At 40.3% G+C, this 17888-nt stretch overlaps 1 protein-coding gene across 1 annotated transcript in view; it reads left to right on the top strand.

Annotated features, from left to right (window-relative positions):
• The window catches only part of ptprn2 (protein tyrosine phosphatase receptor type N2), a 137148-nt gene that overhangs the window by 33207 nt on the left and 86053 nt on the right, over positions 1-17888 (top strand). Inside the window, exons 4-9 of the mRNA XM_023297648.3 lie at positions 910-1166; positions 5305-5758; positions 5955-6251; positions 6525-6565; positions 7139-7563; positions 12381-12467. Coding sequence (XP_023153416.2) covers positions 910-1166; positions 5305-5758; positions 5955-6251; positions 6525-6565; positions 7139-7563; positions 12381-12467 — 1561 coding nt within the window. The remainder of the gene's footprint in view (positions 1-909; positions 1167-5304; positions 5759-5954; positions 6252-6524; positions 6566-7138; positions 7564-12380; positions 12468-17888) is intronic.

The raw sequence follows: 17888 nt of genomic DNA, 5'->3' as shown, positions 1-17888 counted from the left end.
GCGTTTAGGGGACATCAGTAAATTGTACCTCCAGAAAACAGCCTGATTACACTCAACCTCTCTAAACTGCGTGATTCTCTGCATGCACATCAGTCACGCTGTGCCACCCACCACCACAAGTAAATTCTCAACCTGTGGGAAACAACAGCATTATGCACTGAATTTATTGTAAATTGTCAGACCTAAGCATGGCTGGAAACAGGGTTTTTGCTGCCGGAGCATTGATATTACTTTTTCGAATTAAAATGTTAAAAAGTTTTGTCCTGTGTCATGACTGGTGAGTGTCCAGCAGAGCAACCCTCCAAACTGAAGCAGCGAGGAGTTAGAAATTATCACAAAATTTACCTCTGCTTATAATATAGATAAAGAAAAAGCTAGCTTTTAACAACTTTAGGTCCCAGATCACACATATATTCCTGCTTTAGTTACATAATATGTTAAGAGATGACCGATCTCACCAAAAAAGGTAACACTTGGAAAGTACCATGCAGCATTTAAAAAATGTTGTGCCAATGTGCACCAGTGAAACCAATTCAAAAAAATTAGTCTGAAGCCCTGTACTAGTAACTGAAAGAAATTAAAAGAAAAATTCCATAAGCCATTTTTGGACTCTGGTCTTCTATCATATAGTTATATCATTAAATGTTTGTTGTCTTTATTCTCATATACACCAGCGACTATGTTGAGCAAATCAGGTTCACTATCCTCCATTTGTTCTATTTGTTTACTGCAGTAGTTGTTTATTTGTACAGCAGTTTCTATTCTAGAGAAAAGTGGAGTATTCAAGAGGTATTAAAAAGCTTTTCCCAAGTTATACAGCAGTAGGTTACACCTTTTAAATCAGACCTGAGGGGTGAATCTATGCATTGTATGACATTTCAGATTTTAATCACACTCCTTTGTTTTCAGGTTTGACGTGGCAGGATGACACCACTCAGCAGGTCATCTCCAGAGAGCTCTCCAAATTGAGGAACGTCCCCCTTCGCCACCAGGCCACACCTCCAAGCCCGCTGACCGCCTACAGCAGCTCCAGAGACAGGAAACTGAGGCCTGGGCAGGCGGAGCTGGGCAGAAACCTCCAGCACTACCTGACCGGTCTGGGCTTCCTGCCGCACGCCGAGGTGGACGGACAGCCAGGTGTCCAGCAAGAAGCAGCCAAGGTTCAGGTGAGAGTCCAACACAACCTGTAGCAGCTCAGTGAAATGAACCGGTGGGACAAATACACAAATATCAGGATTAAAAGAAAGATTACAATGTGATGTTGTTACAATAGATAGGTGGGTAATCTTCATTATCCCAGAGATGCAGTTTGTCCCACATGCAGCAGTAAACAAAAACACAGTGGAATAAAAACACCACACACAGTCCAAACAGCACAATAGACAAAAGAATCACATAATACTGTTCAAAAGGACAATGGTTTCAAGGACAAATGTGTTTTTTCAGTGATGCTGACAGGGTTATCATGGCAGGGATACAAGAATTAAAGCTGCACTAGGTGGGAATCTGGAAAAGGCAGAAAAAGAGGTTAAAAAGAAAAAAAGAGCGCAATAATTTGAAAATCTACGGCCCTCCTGGTGCATGTGTTTCAAAAAAGATCTAAAAGTCATCGTTCATGTTCTCCTAAATGGAAATCCTCAGTCTGACCCATTGCACTCCCACATCCTGCTCTCACAACGGAATTTGGCCTCAAAATGACTAAAATCTCCAATAACTAGCTAGATTTTCTAGAGCATGAAAATAGAGTGAAAAGCTAAAAGGTTAGGATTAAGAAGAATTAAGAAGAGAGCCTGCATTACATTCAGAAGTATGTGATTTGAAAGACAATTGCGTTATGGGAAATGTAGTATCCAGTCATTTGTGGCTTCATCTTCAATTCAAACCTCATTCTCCCGAATCAGCAAACAAGTTTAAGTCTTGAGTCTAACCCATTCCATCATCACATCCTACTTCCACAATGGACTTTGGCCTAAAAATGGCCAAAATGTCCCATCATGAATTAGATTTTCTAAAGCCTGAAGATGGAGTGAAATAGCTGAAAGATGAATTATGAGGCCAGTGAAAAAAAACTGCATACCCTGGGTTTAAAACATTTTGCAAAAAGCCCGCAATACAGTTTGGAAATGTGTGATTTGGAAGAAATGAGCACTGAAGAATCAGCAAAGGTCTGGGGAAAATTCCATTCAGTGTCTATCCACTATTTTTGGAACTTAACATATATTATCCAGACTCAGGATCTCTCGACAGTTTTTGAAAATCTGTTTCAGACAGGTTCCTCAACTGTATGGAAGTGGCATAATAAATATTACAGACTTGACAAGAGATATCACATTTAGATGCAACATTAAGACTGTGTAATCAACAAAATAGACTTGTCTAACTCCAAAGAGTCATCCTCTAGTCTCTCCTTTACTTTGGCTTCTCACTTTCTTTCTTCATCCGATCTTCCACTGACTCCTTTCAGATAAAAATCCTCCATCACCTTTTTACATTATTCAATCCTCATATTTAGGGTGGAAGCCCAGCTCTTTGTGAAACGCGCTCTGCATCCTTCATAGCCGAGCCGCCTCCTGCTGCTGTGTCAGAGCCGCCATAATGCAAAGTTGAAGAGTTCAGGACCTTCCTTATTGCTGAAATGAGCTCCTTTGTTGTATAGTGTGATGGAAAAAGGCAAACATGGTTAGCATGAATGGCAGAGCAGCCCCGTCTTGCTGTGCTAATGCCATTATAGCCTCTCAGTATGCCGGGATTGGAAAGACTGACATTTCTTCTATATACATTTGAAGGACAGAAAATGGCACCAAGGGAGATGGCTAGTATTGGTGCAGCAGTGACATGGAAAATAATGCTGTTCGGTGCGTCGGATATACTGTACGCTAAACTGAAGCGTGGGCTCGTATGATTCAGACGAGAAGAATGGTTCCTCTTCCTCATAGAGAGAAGAAAGGACAAAATCACACATTTTGGTGCCAATAGCAATACCAACCACAATGCCAAATGGTTAAAATGCCTCTAAATGCCTGTGTACCAGAGCATTGTAATGTGAATGCATTATTCATCATGTGTCAAATATAAACTCATATGACTAACTTTGAAATCAGATGACTCATAATTTTTTCTTTTTAGATAGGGGATTGCTGCTGCGTCTCTGACAGACGGGATATGCTTTTAAAGTTTGTTGTGTGTTGTGGAAATGCATGAAATTACTCTTTGAGTGACACTATCTCATCTATGATTTCCATAATGGAATTTCCAAGGGCAGTTGTCTTTGATCTGGAATCCCTATTCATATCCTGTCCTGTCTCGTCGAGCCCAGGTTGCTTCTCTTTTTATACTAAAACCTGTCACAACAATGCTGACCCAGTACAACCCATTTAATGTTCCCATGGAGGGGAAAAAAGACTATTGCAGAGCTCAGATTAGGTTGAAGATTCATCATATGAATGTTGTCACTTCAGCTCTCAAGAAATGTCTGACTGAAGAGTCTCCAGTGGCTTTATGTGGTTGTATTCAGGCGTGTGTGCTAAGACACTGACAACGACAATGCTAAGATGATGATTTTTTTCCAGGTCCTTCCACCATCTTAGCCAAGCGTGATTGTAGACTTGCATTTACTAATTAGCACTAAACACAAATTACAGCTGAGGCTGATGGGGATGCTGTTAAATCTGCAGGTATCTGACCATAAACAGCAGATTAAAGTCCCTCTCTGGTTGTTCAAAAATAATCCTTTTTGGCCTTAAAGGTCCCATAATTTGCCCAATTTCAGAAAATTAATCAAAGTCTCATGAGTCCCCACAGAGTGTCTTTCAGTTTTTATGCTTAAAATATTACAAAGATGGTTCATTTTACCATGACTGTATGCCTGCCAATGAGCTGCTGCTGTCCCACCTTCATGAAGGATGCAGTTTGAACTGGTTAACTATCGGTTAATTAGTTATCTTGGAGGCTAACTAGTGATGGAGAGCTTGAGGAATGACAAAAGTGAAAGTATTCATATCCTAACAGCTTTTATTAAACACCACCAACTTTAAAACAACCACAAAAGGCAATAAAAAAATTGGTTTTCACCATAAGGGACCTTTAAAGTGGCTAAGATGTCCCATTGCTATTGTCTAGAATGTGCAGATCTATGTATCAATCCATCTATCTATTTACAGTACATCCCTCTCCACTCACCCCTCCTCAGCTCGCTGCAGCTTGAGCACACCAGCTCACCTACAAGTCTGTTCAAACATTGTAAAACCACTCTACACCACACAAAGGCAAGTTTTAATATTGGAGTAATTCTACCATAAACGTTTGAACTAGAAACCATTTCTGAAGCAAGCAGTTTTATTTATATAGCACCATATTATACACAGAGGTTATTCAAAGTGTTCTACAGGCAAATGTCAAGAAAATAAAAGGAATTAAAAAAACAGGTACAATAAATTGAATTAATTAAATCAATTAAAAAGCAGCACAGACAAGTTGAATATGGTGAACACAGATTTATGGAATAATCAAAGCTGATTGACTAAAACAGCAAAGAGATGAGAAAAATGAAAGCATGTCAAAGATAAAGTATACATTAAAATAGAAAAAGAATTAATTAAATTGGGTGAACGGAAGTGCAGACAAGTTTAATAAAAGTAGACTTGGTTCAGACAAAACTTTATAATTACATTGATTACCTAAAACAGTGGAAAAAGAGCAATTTTCAGCTTATTCCTAAAAATGGAAAGAAAAAGTTTCTAGAATAAGGTCTTTCAGGATTGTATCAAACATATCCCCAGTATATTTTCATCCCAGATCCTTAAGAGAGTTACGGACAATAAGTAGAACTTTAAATTACTTTCTGAAGAGTTGCATTTATTGAATTGAAGAAAAATGATGATACAGAGGTTTCACCTTGGAAGTTGATAGGGTTAGTTTCTTAGGTTTCTTATGTGTGAAACCCAGGAAGTCTGAATTTGCATTTTTGAGACTTGTCATTGGCACACTGCGGTTTGATGGTGGAATTACTTTTTTACCACATATAAAATGCCACATGTCAACAAGATTTTAAAAAAACCCTCAATTTTCACAAGAGGGAGTCTTTTAAATTTCAATATGAGGAGTTAGATAGGTACACTTAAGAAAAACTGTTGATGCAGGTAATTCTAAAGGGAGATGTTAATGTTTGTACTTAAAATTGTACCATGCCATCCAGTAGTTGTGGAAATGCTTAATTCTGGACAGACTGACTCATCCCTAACCTGGTGAAAATGACCTTTGACAGATTAACAATGCTCTACCTGTGGTAAACTGGTTGTGTTATAGAATGAAGACATCAAGTCTGATGATCGTCTGGAGCCCAGTCGGCCAAAACCCCAGCAGGGCTGGAAGGAGACCACCATCTACAGCCTTCAGAAAGGAGATGACCAACCTCCCGTCACCAAAGTCTTCACCCAGAGTGGAGAGGGCAGGCACCCCAAGCTCAGTACAACCTACTCCAACCAGGACTCAGGGAGGAGCAAACTCCTCTCCGGCCATCTGGAACGGCTTCTTTCCGGTGCACCAGGCACTCAGCAGGGCAGCCCAGGTGGCGAGGCTGCGTGGCCCAAAGGAAAGCTCCACTACCTCAGCTACATGCGGCCAACTCCTATTGGCCAAGCAGAGCCGCAGACTCAGTTCGCTTTTGGCTCCAAAACCCAAAGGCCTAACCTAGACAGGCTGCTGTTCAAGTCCGGCTCAAACCGACTGTCTGCAAAAGAGCCTCTTAACGTCATGGATGGTAAGACCTGCTTTTTGGTGGCTTGTTATGACAATTTCACACTCTAGCTTTTTATTTTTGCACCACATTATTCGTAATTTTGTAGTAGCTTGTCAGCATTTTCTTGAGCTTTCTATCTTTTGGTGTATTTTTAACACATCTGAATGTAATCTGATTGTGTGGTTTCATTCTTCTCTCTCTCTCTCTCTCTCTCCAGAGCGATTCATCCAGAATATGGTGGACCAGCTGGGCAGACACAGCATCCACATGGAGGCTTTGATGGGTAAAGACCTGGACCAGCTGGCTGAGGTCATCACAGGAGCCCTGCAGGAGGTGGATGAGGAGCGGCCGGCGCTTGAGACCCAGCCAGGACCAGGAGCCACTGACTCCAGGGGGGAGATGGAGGCTAACAGGGAGCCACTGGCAGAAATGCATCTGAATCAAAACCAGGACCTGAAATCAGATAAAGGGCAGGATCTAAACCAGAAAGACACACTGAGAGCGAAACAGCAAGGTTGGTGCTTCTGCTGTTGAGTAAGAGAATAAAAGCTGGCAGCGTTCAGAGCATTTGCACATATATTTTCTGTCCTAGATGTAAGAATGTGAGGCATTGTACATTTATAAATGCTTTAATTAAGCGGTTTTTTATATAATCCTCGTACAAAGTACTGCCAAATGTATTTTTGAGTCTCTCATTTTGAGTCATAACTGTGTTTTCTTTGCTAAATACAAAAGAGAACTTCAGAATTTCACACAATCTGCTCACATACATTGTGTTTGTTTCCAGGCCAACAAATAGACGGTGCAGACAAAGAGCCCGTTGACAAGGTGAATTTAAAATTACTCTGCTCAACCAACAAATTGGTTTCTCTGGGAGCGAGACATGTCCAAACCTACACTTTATTCACGTTTGAATGCTACTTCAAATAGGGATGATTTGAAAAGTTGTGCCGACTAGCATTTACTGTTGAATTATTACAACTTGAAAGCAAACTCGCAACTGCAGAACCTTGGAAAATTTCTTGATTGTTGTCCAATCTCAGTGTTTTCACTGAATGAAACGATAAGAATTTAAATTGTTTTTCACAATGCCACAAATCTCTTGCTAACTATACTAAAAGCTGCTGAATGCACTCTTTAATAATTTATAACGACAAGGGATGTTATTAGACCTTGGACCAGAATTCAGACTCAGAAATGGTGGTGAATGCAGCATGAATTGTACCTTTTCTATGACTGGCATTTCTACTAGAACTGAAGTCTTTTTTCAAGGTGTTAATTAATTTTCCTCAGAGCGTAATAAATACTCCTCTATAAGGAAACCATCAGTAATATGTAGGTAAAATTAGAAAGAAAATGTGTTTATTACTCTTAAGTGAATTGTTTCTGGATTCCAAACAGCATGCAGCCTTCTTCTCCAAGCTGCTGGACTACCTCAACATGGAGCCCTTTGGCGATGCTCCAGAGGTCAACAATGGGCAACCGGCTCCCCTCCGGAAAATGGTCGGCCTGGAGAGCGTGCAGAGCCGGACCATGCAGGACCAAGTTCCCATCGACCACCACTGGCTGGAGAAGACCGTGGCCGAACCCGCGAAGGAAGGCGCCACCCTGCGGCTGAGCGGCGGGCCGGAGAGGCCTGAAGCGCAGGTGGACTCTGAGATCGAGAGGTGGATGCAGGGGGTTCAGGACCCGACGGGGAAGAAGCAGCTGGAGGAGCCGCAGAAGAAGGACATGAGAGTCAAAACCCAGCTGGTCCATGTCGGGGTGAAGGAGTTTTCCAGCAGAGGGAAGGACAGACACTTTGGCTACATTATCACTGGTTCAGAGTGAGTCCAACACACTGACACACACAACTGATGCTACGGACCAAAAGTGCACAAACAAAACAAGAAAGAATCATTAAAAAAAAAAACAAAACACCAAATTCGCAATTATGTATGCAACACATCCAAATTACAAATGAGGATACAATAAAATACCATAAAATGAGAGATGATTTTTGATTATGTGAGCAATCATATTTGATTTCTTAAGAACATGGCAGTGGTGTCATCTGGAAGAAAAGTGAACTGACAGTTTTCTAAATGTAACGTTGACGTTAGACATGAGTTTCTGTCTGTCTTGCTGGATGGACTGTAAATGCTGTGACAGCTGGGTAGAAACTGATAAAGCAGTTCTACCAGATAAAACATGACCTGTACTGTCCGTCTGAAAATCCGTGAGTGGCATGATTCTGTTAAGCCCTTTTTATAAAAACGGAATGGAAGTCAGCCAAGAAAAAAACCCAGTGAGGCTGCTGTTTCAGTCTCTAAAAAAATCAATTTTTTCCATATTAGTTATAACACATACTGTCCGCAGTTTTGAAGGTAAAATCTGAGCTATTGCGGAATTTTATCCAAAAATTAGAAAGTTATAAAGTTCAAAATGTATCAAATGTAATATAACCAAATAATCAATATCATGTTTTTCTAATGAAAGTTTACACACAGCATTAATCTATAACTAGCAATATTAAATAGAGATATTACAGCATTCAGATTCTTATTTCATGTTTAAATCATAATGTTCAGAGTAAGTATTGATTTTTTTTTTTTTAGCTAAATAAATCCAGACAGATGGGAAAATCCAGCTGGTGCTTGTGATTAGAAATAGAGGAATTAGACATTTGGTGTCTAAACAAATATTACTATAAATAATGCATACAAAATATGATTATGTCTGATAATCAGGAATCCTATCTGCAAATATTAGATGGTTAGTTAGAAGGTTTGGTTGTGACTGACTGCACTTGGTTGCACTGGTTCATTATGTTTTAATATAATTGTACTTGTCATGAATAAGGAGGTGTCTTCATTAGAATTTAAAGGTGTTTTATCTAGTATTTGTTGTGTCTTTGTGTTACCAGTTATGTGTTCTCCTCCTCAGTTGTCTACAATATTTATATAGAAACCAGTCTGGAGACAAACATGCGCTGTAAAAATATTTTAAAAGCACCTTCAGATGACAACAGCAACGGCTACCAAGCAAAACTGTACGATTAAAGTAAAATATCCTTATTCAGATGAAGTGGAAAAACAATAAATGTACAGACATTTTCACTGTTTTAGGAAATACACTGTTACTTTACAGGTTTTTCCTGAATCATTACAATAACACACCCTCAATAAAGTGATAGACCTAAACGCTCTGCAGTGAAGCACTGTTGTTTTGCAGGTTTTTACTAAATTATTACAATCAAACACCTTCAATAAAGTGTTAACACAAGCTAAGATTGTTAAAGAACAATCTTATTTTGGCACACAAATAAAGTGCACACCATCATCAATTCCAAAACACTTTTGTTTCATTTATTCAGATGAAAATTTACAATATCAACCACATAATTCTGCAGAACTCCCCCGGAGGAGCTGAAAAACTAGAACTTTCTATGTGTTATGACCCGGCTTATGGGTGCAACACAGAGTGGAGACTGAAACTAGAGTTTTTGAAAATAGAAGTTTTATTGTAATAAATAAATAAATACCTTAAGTAAATATCTACGTGACAAAATGCAAAAATATAAGCAGTCATGAGGGCATTATAAGCTCCAGCAGCGGAGTGTGGTGACAATGCAAGACTCCCTAGACATGTGTTTTCTTACGGTTAAGACAATTAAGCTCATTTATCACCCAAAAAACTGTTGCACTGTCACTGCAAAGACTGTAGGGTCACATAGGGGGCAAGATGCCTGGAAGATTAAACCAAACAAACAGATTCAAACAAGGGAGCAATGCATCTTTGTCTTTTAAAAGGTTTTTACATTATGTCGAATGTAATGAAAAAAGTTTTGCTTAATTTGAAACAAAAGATACACACAGAATTTCAATGAAAAAAAAAACACATTCACATAAAACTGATAATATTTACGTTAAATTTACAAAAAAAATGTTAAATTTGTAGTACGGGCATAAGCCTTTATATACTCAATACGTCAATTTAAATAAATTTGTATGTAATTTGAGGAATGGAAAAAATCTCTGTTTAAATAATATGATGCATTTTCTGAAAATAACAGAAAGAAATGCATTTTTCCATTAGTGGCACAATACTTAAAATAACAGTTGGGTTACTGAGTTACAGATAATGTCTGTAATTTTACCCAATTTTCTATAAAATTGAGAAAAAAAAACTACAACTGAAAACTACTAGACTTATTTTCCATAAAAATAGAATTTTTTTACAGCGTGATATGGGACATTCCATGATGATTCTCCTTAAACACATAAACATGTACTAATTAAATAATAATAATAAATAGTAATAGTAAAACCTGCGCTAATGTAGACTTGAATGTTCATGAATTGCATTTATGTTATCTGTGGCTTGTTTTATATTGTTTACATCAGTTCAGACACATGCATTAGTCTAATGTATATCAATAATCTTGGTTTCTTTATTCGCTGCTCTCAAAAACATGTTTTTTAAGTTGCTTTCTCAATCTTAAGGCTCGATATTGTAGTTCCTAGTTTTTGCTCCACCCACCAGCCGTCATACTCCTGGACCCATTTCAAGGCGGACTCATTTTACTTACCTGAACACCGAGCATTCATCTGCTTTGTTCGCTCACTTTAAACTGCCTTTAAGAGACGCAAATTCTGTCAAAACCTCCCACATGTTCACGTCTTTGTGGAGAAGGATACTGTAGTTGGAAATCCTCAGTGTGTGCTGTACCTGATTACAATAGCGGCGATGATAAATCCCTCAGTGTGTGGGTATTACTGTGCTGTGTTACAGCTTTAATGATGATACTTTGTCAGGAAGGGTAGCCAGGCTCCCTCTCTCTCCGGCTCTCTTACCTCTCACTCAGCTCAGGCTCAGCAAAGATAAGTTCCTATCGACTGTGTCTTCGCCTCTGGCCCGCTCTCAAATCCCTTTATGGCGTTATCAAGTCCAGTGTCAGTGGGTTGTCCTTCACCTGTTCAACAGCGGAGTCTCATAGAGGTCCGATGGGTACAGTCTTTGTCACCGTACTGCCACACAAATAGGAATAGCAGATTAAGACGTAAACACACAATATAGGTGAGTATGTGCCAGGGGAAAGAAGCAGGTCACCTTCTGAGTGAAATATCTTCCTCCTCCTTGTCTCTCCTCGGCCCACCGAGTGGACACCTATAGTTGGCCTATAGAGGCGTCTCTGCATTCGCTGCAGACCTCATGATTGCACAGTTGTTATCCCCGGCTTCTTCGCACCCTGCAGTGTGGCTACGCAAACCTGCTTATCTGACAGCTCCTGACATTGTGGCGGTGGTAGTGGGGGGTTTGGGGAATAGAGGAAAGGAAAGGAGGGTGGTATACATGGAGGGGGAAGTGGGAAAGGTATGGATAGAAGAGAAAGAGACAGAGAGAGAAACCCAAGGGGAAAAGTGCTAGCATCAACAACCAAGTCACTCCTGGAGCTCTCCAGTTGCTAGAATTACCGCAGAGGGATGCAAACGTGTCTGGAATTGCTTCGGTGAATCTTTAACTTTCAAAACCTCCTCAAAAAGTGGAGGGAAGAAAAAACCTCCCACTCTCTCAAAGGTGGAGTGAATCAGCCACTTGTGCACGGTACACTGTTCTGTTAGAGAAAAGCTGCTGTAATGTGGTGTCAAATGCGGGCTAAACAAAATATTTCAGCATAATTCTGACTGGAATACGTCGCAGAAAAACCTCCTTTTTTAACTTGAGATGATGCCGAGTGTCTGAAAAAAACGCCACGTATAAGTGATATTGCACTCAATACTCAGTGTTGCATGAAATTGTTTCCCAGTTTATTTCACATTTCCCTGCTATGGAGTGGTAACAAAATTTGAACAATGTCTCATTATGATCCATGACTTCTTGGTGCATGTCACCTTGCAGTCACTCGGCAGCCTTAGTGATTCCAGGTTAAGCTGTCAGCAATAAAGTAGCTTTCTAAGTGTGTTTGTGTGGATGCCCTTCTCATTTCCTCCGTACGGCGCGCTGGCCAGCAGATTGCCTTTGTTTGGTCTATTTCCTTGGCGATTTACTCTCTGAGTGAGAGAGCAGCCGTGGACTGAGCTGAGATGAGGCATGGCTTTATCAGACCACCATTACACTTCACCTCCATTCCATTTGCACCTTATTATTCTCATCTCACCGTGAGGGCGCGTGCACGGAGTGTTTGTGTACTCGCTGTTATCATGTTTTTACTTTGAGCGTACGTGCGCGCCCGGAGAAAGCAAGTGAATGTAGGTGAAAGAAGAAGAAAGATGAGGGAAGGGGAAGGGAGAGAATGGAGTGTCCATATGATACAGCCATTACACCTCATGCAGGTTCCATTTGCACCTTATTGTTTGTCTCATTGCTGGGAAAAAGCAGGTGATTTACCAGGCCTGAAGAGGCAGCTGATCCCTTTTCCCTTGGCACACACTGCTTTGTGTGTTTGCTTGTGCTTGTGTGTGTGTCTATGAGTGTGCAAATGTGTGCAGTACATCCATTCAGACAGCCATGGCTTTGCGTGTGTGCAATGACCCATTTGTGGGTATGAATTGTGGCAATATCTCCCTAAAAAAATAGTATTTTAACAGCTGAGTGGCTGCGGGTATGTTGCACGGGTGTGAACTTCCAAATGTGACGCCTCGCTGTGTGTTTCCTCCCCCAGCTCCCTCACCACTGACCAGGGCTTGGACCTGATGGAGCGTCTGACCCAGAGACTGAGCCTCCACGCCGCCGATCTCACCCAGCTCTCGTACGTACAGACACAAACATCCCCCACTGTCACATATAATGATTCTCCTCGCAGTTTACAAGCTATATATCGAATAAAGGATAATTGGCCGCATTTAGAGTATTTGAAATGGTTTTGTTTTGTGCCTTTGAGCTCAGAGAAACAGAGTGAAGGTTGTCCAGTCGCTTCGAGGATTGTTTGTGTGAAAACGCTATGCCACACTGCCAGAGACTGTAGGCGTTTGTTGTTTTTCTGACCTTTTGCAGTGTTTGACTTCTCGCAGGGAGAGAAATCAGGCCTAATTACCTCCAGACACACACTGATGTCTCCATTGTATTCAAAACACTGCCTCGCCACTATTGTCACTGTACGCCTTGTCAAAAAGAGAGCAGTCAAGCCATCAAACGATTTTTAGTTAGAGGCAAGGAGAGGAAGAGAGAGAAAGGGAAGCAGCAGTGGATAGAGAGATGGAAATAGAGAAAGTAGTCCAGCAGGAGGCGGTTAAAATATTAATGAGCAGACGAACTGTCCTTGAACCCAGGCTGTTTTGTGCTCGTACCATGGTTCTGCTGTACATTTGGTGTCAGACCATGTAGGAGGCAGAGGAGATGTGTTCGCCTAAGATCTGACAAGCCTTTCAAGACGCTCCTGCAGGAGAAGTGAAGTCTGGGTGGTTCAGTAACACCCACAGCATATGAACACCAAAGCCGCTGCACTGCAGTGCGCGGCTACACTGCAACTGTAGATACAGAGTATTTTGGCTCGGATAATAGTTACTGAGAGGGAAAACTGTCGGTGTGTTCTGTGTCTACTGTTCGTGCTTTGAAAACACACACAGTGACCTCAAAATAAATGCAACCAAGGAGGCGTTCTGATCTCTATCTTTAAAGCCGGAACAGCACGACATGTAATCGTGCCGGCACTGATTTAGTTAATCTGGTTATTGCACCTGTCATTTCTTATCACTCTGATTCAACTACTGACGCACAAAATGATTAATGTCATTATGGGGACGCTGATGAAATCATTCACAAACAAAACACTTTTTTTCCCCCAATTAAAAGTAGTAACACTTAATCACAGGACTGCTACAGCTCCTGCTGCACTCTAAAAACAAAGGTTTACACTCAAGAAAAAAATTAAAGCAACAGTTTCATCAGTTTTTCTTTAGTTACGGCAATTTCTGTAGAAATTATGTTCAACCAACATGTTTTAATAAGTTGCAGGAACTAGTCTTTATAGTCAGTAGTGTTTTGAATGACCAGTTGCTTCATAATTGGTAGCATAAACAAGAGCTTTTATATTTTTACAGACTTTCTGAACTTAAGGTAGAGAAAAAAAACTGACCAAGCCAATTCAATAACTTTTAAAAACTTCTATTTCATTTTTAAATGGATTAACACAGACATTTCAGTTTAAATTACTCACAATATTAAGTTGGTATAATTACCAACATTAAAATATCAAGACAACTCATCAAAGCAATCTTTGCAACTTAAAAGGTTTATGTAAATCAGTAAATCTGAATATTTATCATCTAAGCAAGCATTTAAATAAGCAGTGGCAATGGGTCACGACTTATTTTTTAGTGTATTGAAGAGTTACTTTTAGTTAAAGTGCAAAAAAACATACTATTAAAACTAAAAATACTCACTTTTCTGATCAAAAATGGTGCTAGTATAATGATAGATAGTATTGCTGACAAATTCTGTGTGGTTATAATACTCTGAAAAAAAGAGCTCAGTGATGATTCCAAATTATTTTTCATTTAGTATTCCTGAAACCCTTTTGTATTTTGTTTTTGTTCTGCAAGACTGAGGTAATTGTTCAGAACAAATTTTGTTCTGAACAACCAAAATTGGTTACGGTGGTTCTTGGCAGCCCGGTCTCACACCAAATTATATAACAGCTACATTAGTCCACAGTGCAAATGTTATTTTCAGTTAAAAAAAAGGTGTAAAATTTTGAGATTGTTGTGTTTCTTAAGGGCTATTCTTGACCTGGGACCTGCACAACCTAAAAAAAACACCTGAAGAATTTGCATGGGTATATTTTAGCCCAAACCTTGATGTTTTTCCTAAGACTAACCAAGTAGTTAGTAATGTTTGCATGAAGAAAAACAAGCAGAGACTAAAAAGTGCAACAAAAAACAGTAATCAAACATTGACACTCAAGGAGAAGTGTAAAATGAAAAGTCCCACACAGCACTTGATTTCCAGTCTCCTAGGTAAAAATCCTGTGTTTGATTAATCCCTCCACCACTACTCCAACCTTGTAATGCCAAGTTTGTTGCTCTTTTTATGTGCAAAGTCGTGTGACATAGACACACGACAGACGAAAATGTTAAACCAAAACAACATCTCACAATTTGACAGCTTTTATAGTGAATCTGTTATGTAGCTATTTCACATTTTGACTTGAGTCAAAGTTTACCTGGAATGTAATGACATGCATAAACACAGCTATATTGAATTAAATGTCATTATATCACAATATTTTGTATATGTTTACTATATTTTCAGATGGCCAGGGTATTCCTTCAAACCCCTAAAACTCTCTGTGTGTCAAAGTTGCATATTTGATTTTTTTTCCCCATGAAATTAGTCCATGCTTGCATTAAAATTGGCTCAGATGTAACTTTACATTGTTGCATGCAGATCTATGAACGCAATACTCTCTTTCCTCCCACTCACTGCAGCTCGAGCACACCAGCTCACCTATGACTCTGTTCAAACACTGTAAAACTACTCTACACTACACTATGGCAAAATCTAATATTGCAGTTATTCAATCATATATGTTCCAACCGAAAACCAATTTTGAAGAAGAATAATGACACAGAAGGCCACACACTGCAAGTTAACAAGATAGTTTTTTGGGGTTTTTTTTGGAGGTTTGTGATGTAAGAAACCCTGAAAGTCTGAATCCGTCTTTCTGAGACTGTCATCAGTATATTGCAGTTTTAAGATGAAAATGCTCAGCCGTGGTTTTGACTCCTTATTTCGCTTTCTAGCACATCAAAACACCACATGCACATACTCACAATGTAAAAACTTCACTGGAGGGGGTCTTTAACGCAATTTATATCAAAATTAATTTTCTTGGACTCATAACTCAGCCACATCTAAATGCACAGACATGATTCTCATATTTTTACATTCAGTATGAATGTTAAACCATCCATCTCCAATGTCCGTCGTAAATCAATCATAGAACTACAGAACTTGGTTTTCTTTAGTTTTAAGTGTTAAAGTAACCCAGTGGCATTTCTCTGTGCATCCATGGTCACAGTGCAAACAACTACTCACGGCTTATTCAGTGTATCTGTATAAAGGGGAACACAGTACGAATTGTATGTTCTACAGTGCAGTGCATTTGCGAGTATATATATTGTTGTTCACAGCACATTTAAGTGGTTAAGCCAGTGTAAAAGCCACAGAAGAGCTCACTCTGTCTTACACCTCGTATTGACACACTTCTATAGAGAAGACAAATACAGAAAATGTCGTCTCTGTCTGGCTTGTTTATCTCGTTCTTTTTCCCCTTTGCAAAGTAATGAAAGCGCATTCATGTAGAAACAGCCGAGGCGAAGGACATGACGCAAGCTCATTGTGCCTCTTGCTGCGCGGCCTCGACAGGTGAGTATTTGAAAGCCTCTGTCTGAATATGAGTCGTCTGGAATACGAGAGCTGGGTCAGAGCACGCCGCCCTGCTTCGGGGGCCTCTCGTCGTTCCCTCGCTCTGATGAGCCCTGATAGTAAGAGACGACAAGAGATACTCAAATATGACAACAGGCGGGCGGAGATGACTTCCGGACAGAGCGTATAAGAGGAGGAGGCTGGATTTTTTAGATTTTTTTTTTTCTGTGTGCGAGTGTGTGTTGTTAAAATTTTCAGACACAATTATGTTTGAGCTTGCTATTACAGTAATCAGGAAAAAAAAATTCCCCCTTTCAACAGAGATTTGAAATAGCAGTTCTGGGTGATGATGGGCTGGAGATAATATGTGCCTCTTTTTTTCTTTCTTTCTTTTTTTTTTTTTTTAGATGACGTAAGTGTTTTGCTCGTCAGAAACACTAGGGGGAGTGGGACACACACTCACAAGTTCGGCCGTACTCACACACAGTCTGTGCAGGAACACACACACACACACACCCTTGCTGCCAATATCCCGCCAACCAGCCTGCACACACACACACACACACACACACACACACACACACACACACACACACACACACACACACACACACACACACACACACACTCATCTCGTCCCACCAGCAGAGCTAATATGAAGTCCAAGCTCACACGTCCGATAACACAGGAGACAGTGTGAAGTCCTCCAGATAACTTATCTATCTTAACTTCATCTCCCAACTGTGGCAGTGTTTGTCCCCTGCCAGTATATTTAAATAAGGTTTGAGCGTGGCTTGGGGAAAAAAAGAAGAAATAAATAAAAAAATCACGTCAGTTCAATTTGAGATGCATTGAGATCTCAGGCGGAGCACCTTCGGCCGGGGAGAATGGAGGCAAGGGCAAAGATTGTGGAAACATTGACATTTACGAGAGCAAACAGAGTCCAGGTGAAGGCCGGGCCTCTCTATGTGTGTGTGTGTGTGTGTGTGTGTGTGTGCAGGAGCATGTGTGTGATCATGTTCACAAATGCAACGGTGCATGGTCGGGTCCGTCTGTCTGGCAGTATTGGCTCATACATCGCTCCTGGCCGAGGGAGTGTCGCTGCATCTGTAGCGGGGCTGACTGATGGTGAACGGGTCTGGGTGGCAGCACTCTGGCAGTCTGATGAATCTGCCTCTCTGTCGTACAGTCTGGCAGCGAGTGCACTAAAAATGTACTCTCCAGGACATAGCAGTTCAGACACGATGACGTACTGAAAGGTTTCGGTGGCTTGGTGGAAAAGCGGGGCGGGTTTTCACAGTTACTTATTGTCAGCTGTCAGTAAATTCTCGACTAAACATTGGCCCCATCTGTCCGTGAGCTTGTTATTGTATCTATTTTATACAATATCTGGGTTGTTAAAGTCAGATTTTACCTCCTAAATCAGGTATATAGTATAATACTCTAATTTAAAGAGTGAGGTGAACGTTAGCTTAGCTTAGTGTAAAAACTGGAAGGAGCCCAAATAACCCCTCTACAGGTCACTGATTAACACAGCTCTGAAAGGGTCACTATACAGTATGTGCCAGACTATTTCTTGAGTTGGGAATTTCTGCTAGTTTCCAGGTTTTATGCTGAGCTAAGACAGCTATCTCCTTGTAGCTTCATATTTTTTGCACAGGCATTGGGAGTGGTATCGATTTACTCGTCTGACTCTCAACTGTGACATAAATGAGCTTTTGAACTTTTGGTTTTCCATAAATACTGAACTATGTCTGCATTTAAACAATCCAGTGGCAACCTAAAGAGCGTTCAAAGAGCTTAA

This window comes from Amphiprion ocellaris, chromosome 22, assembly GCF_022539595.1.
Source record: "Amphiprion ocellaris isolate individual 3 ecotype Okinawa chromosome 22, ASM2253959v1, whole genome shotgun sequence".
Lineage (NCBI taxonomy): Eukaryota > Metazoa > Chordata > Actinopteri > Pomacentridae > Amphiprion > Amphiprion ocellaris.
Note: the sequence above shows the minus strand (reverse complement) of the source record. Positions and strands in the feature narration are given on the sequence as shown.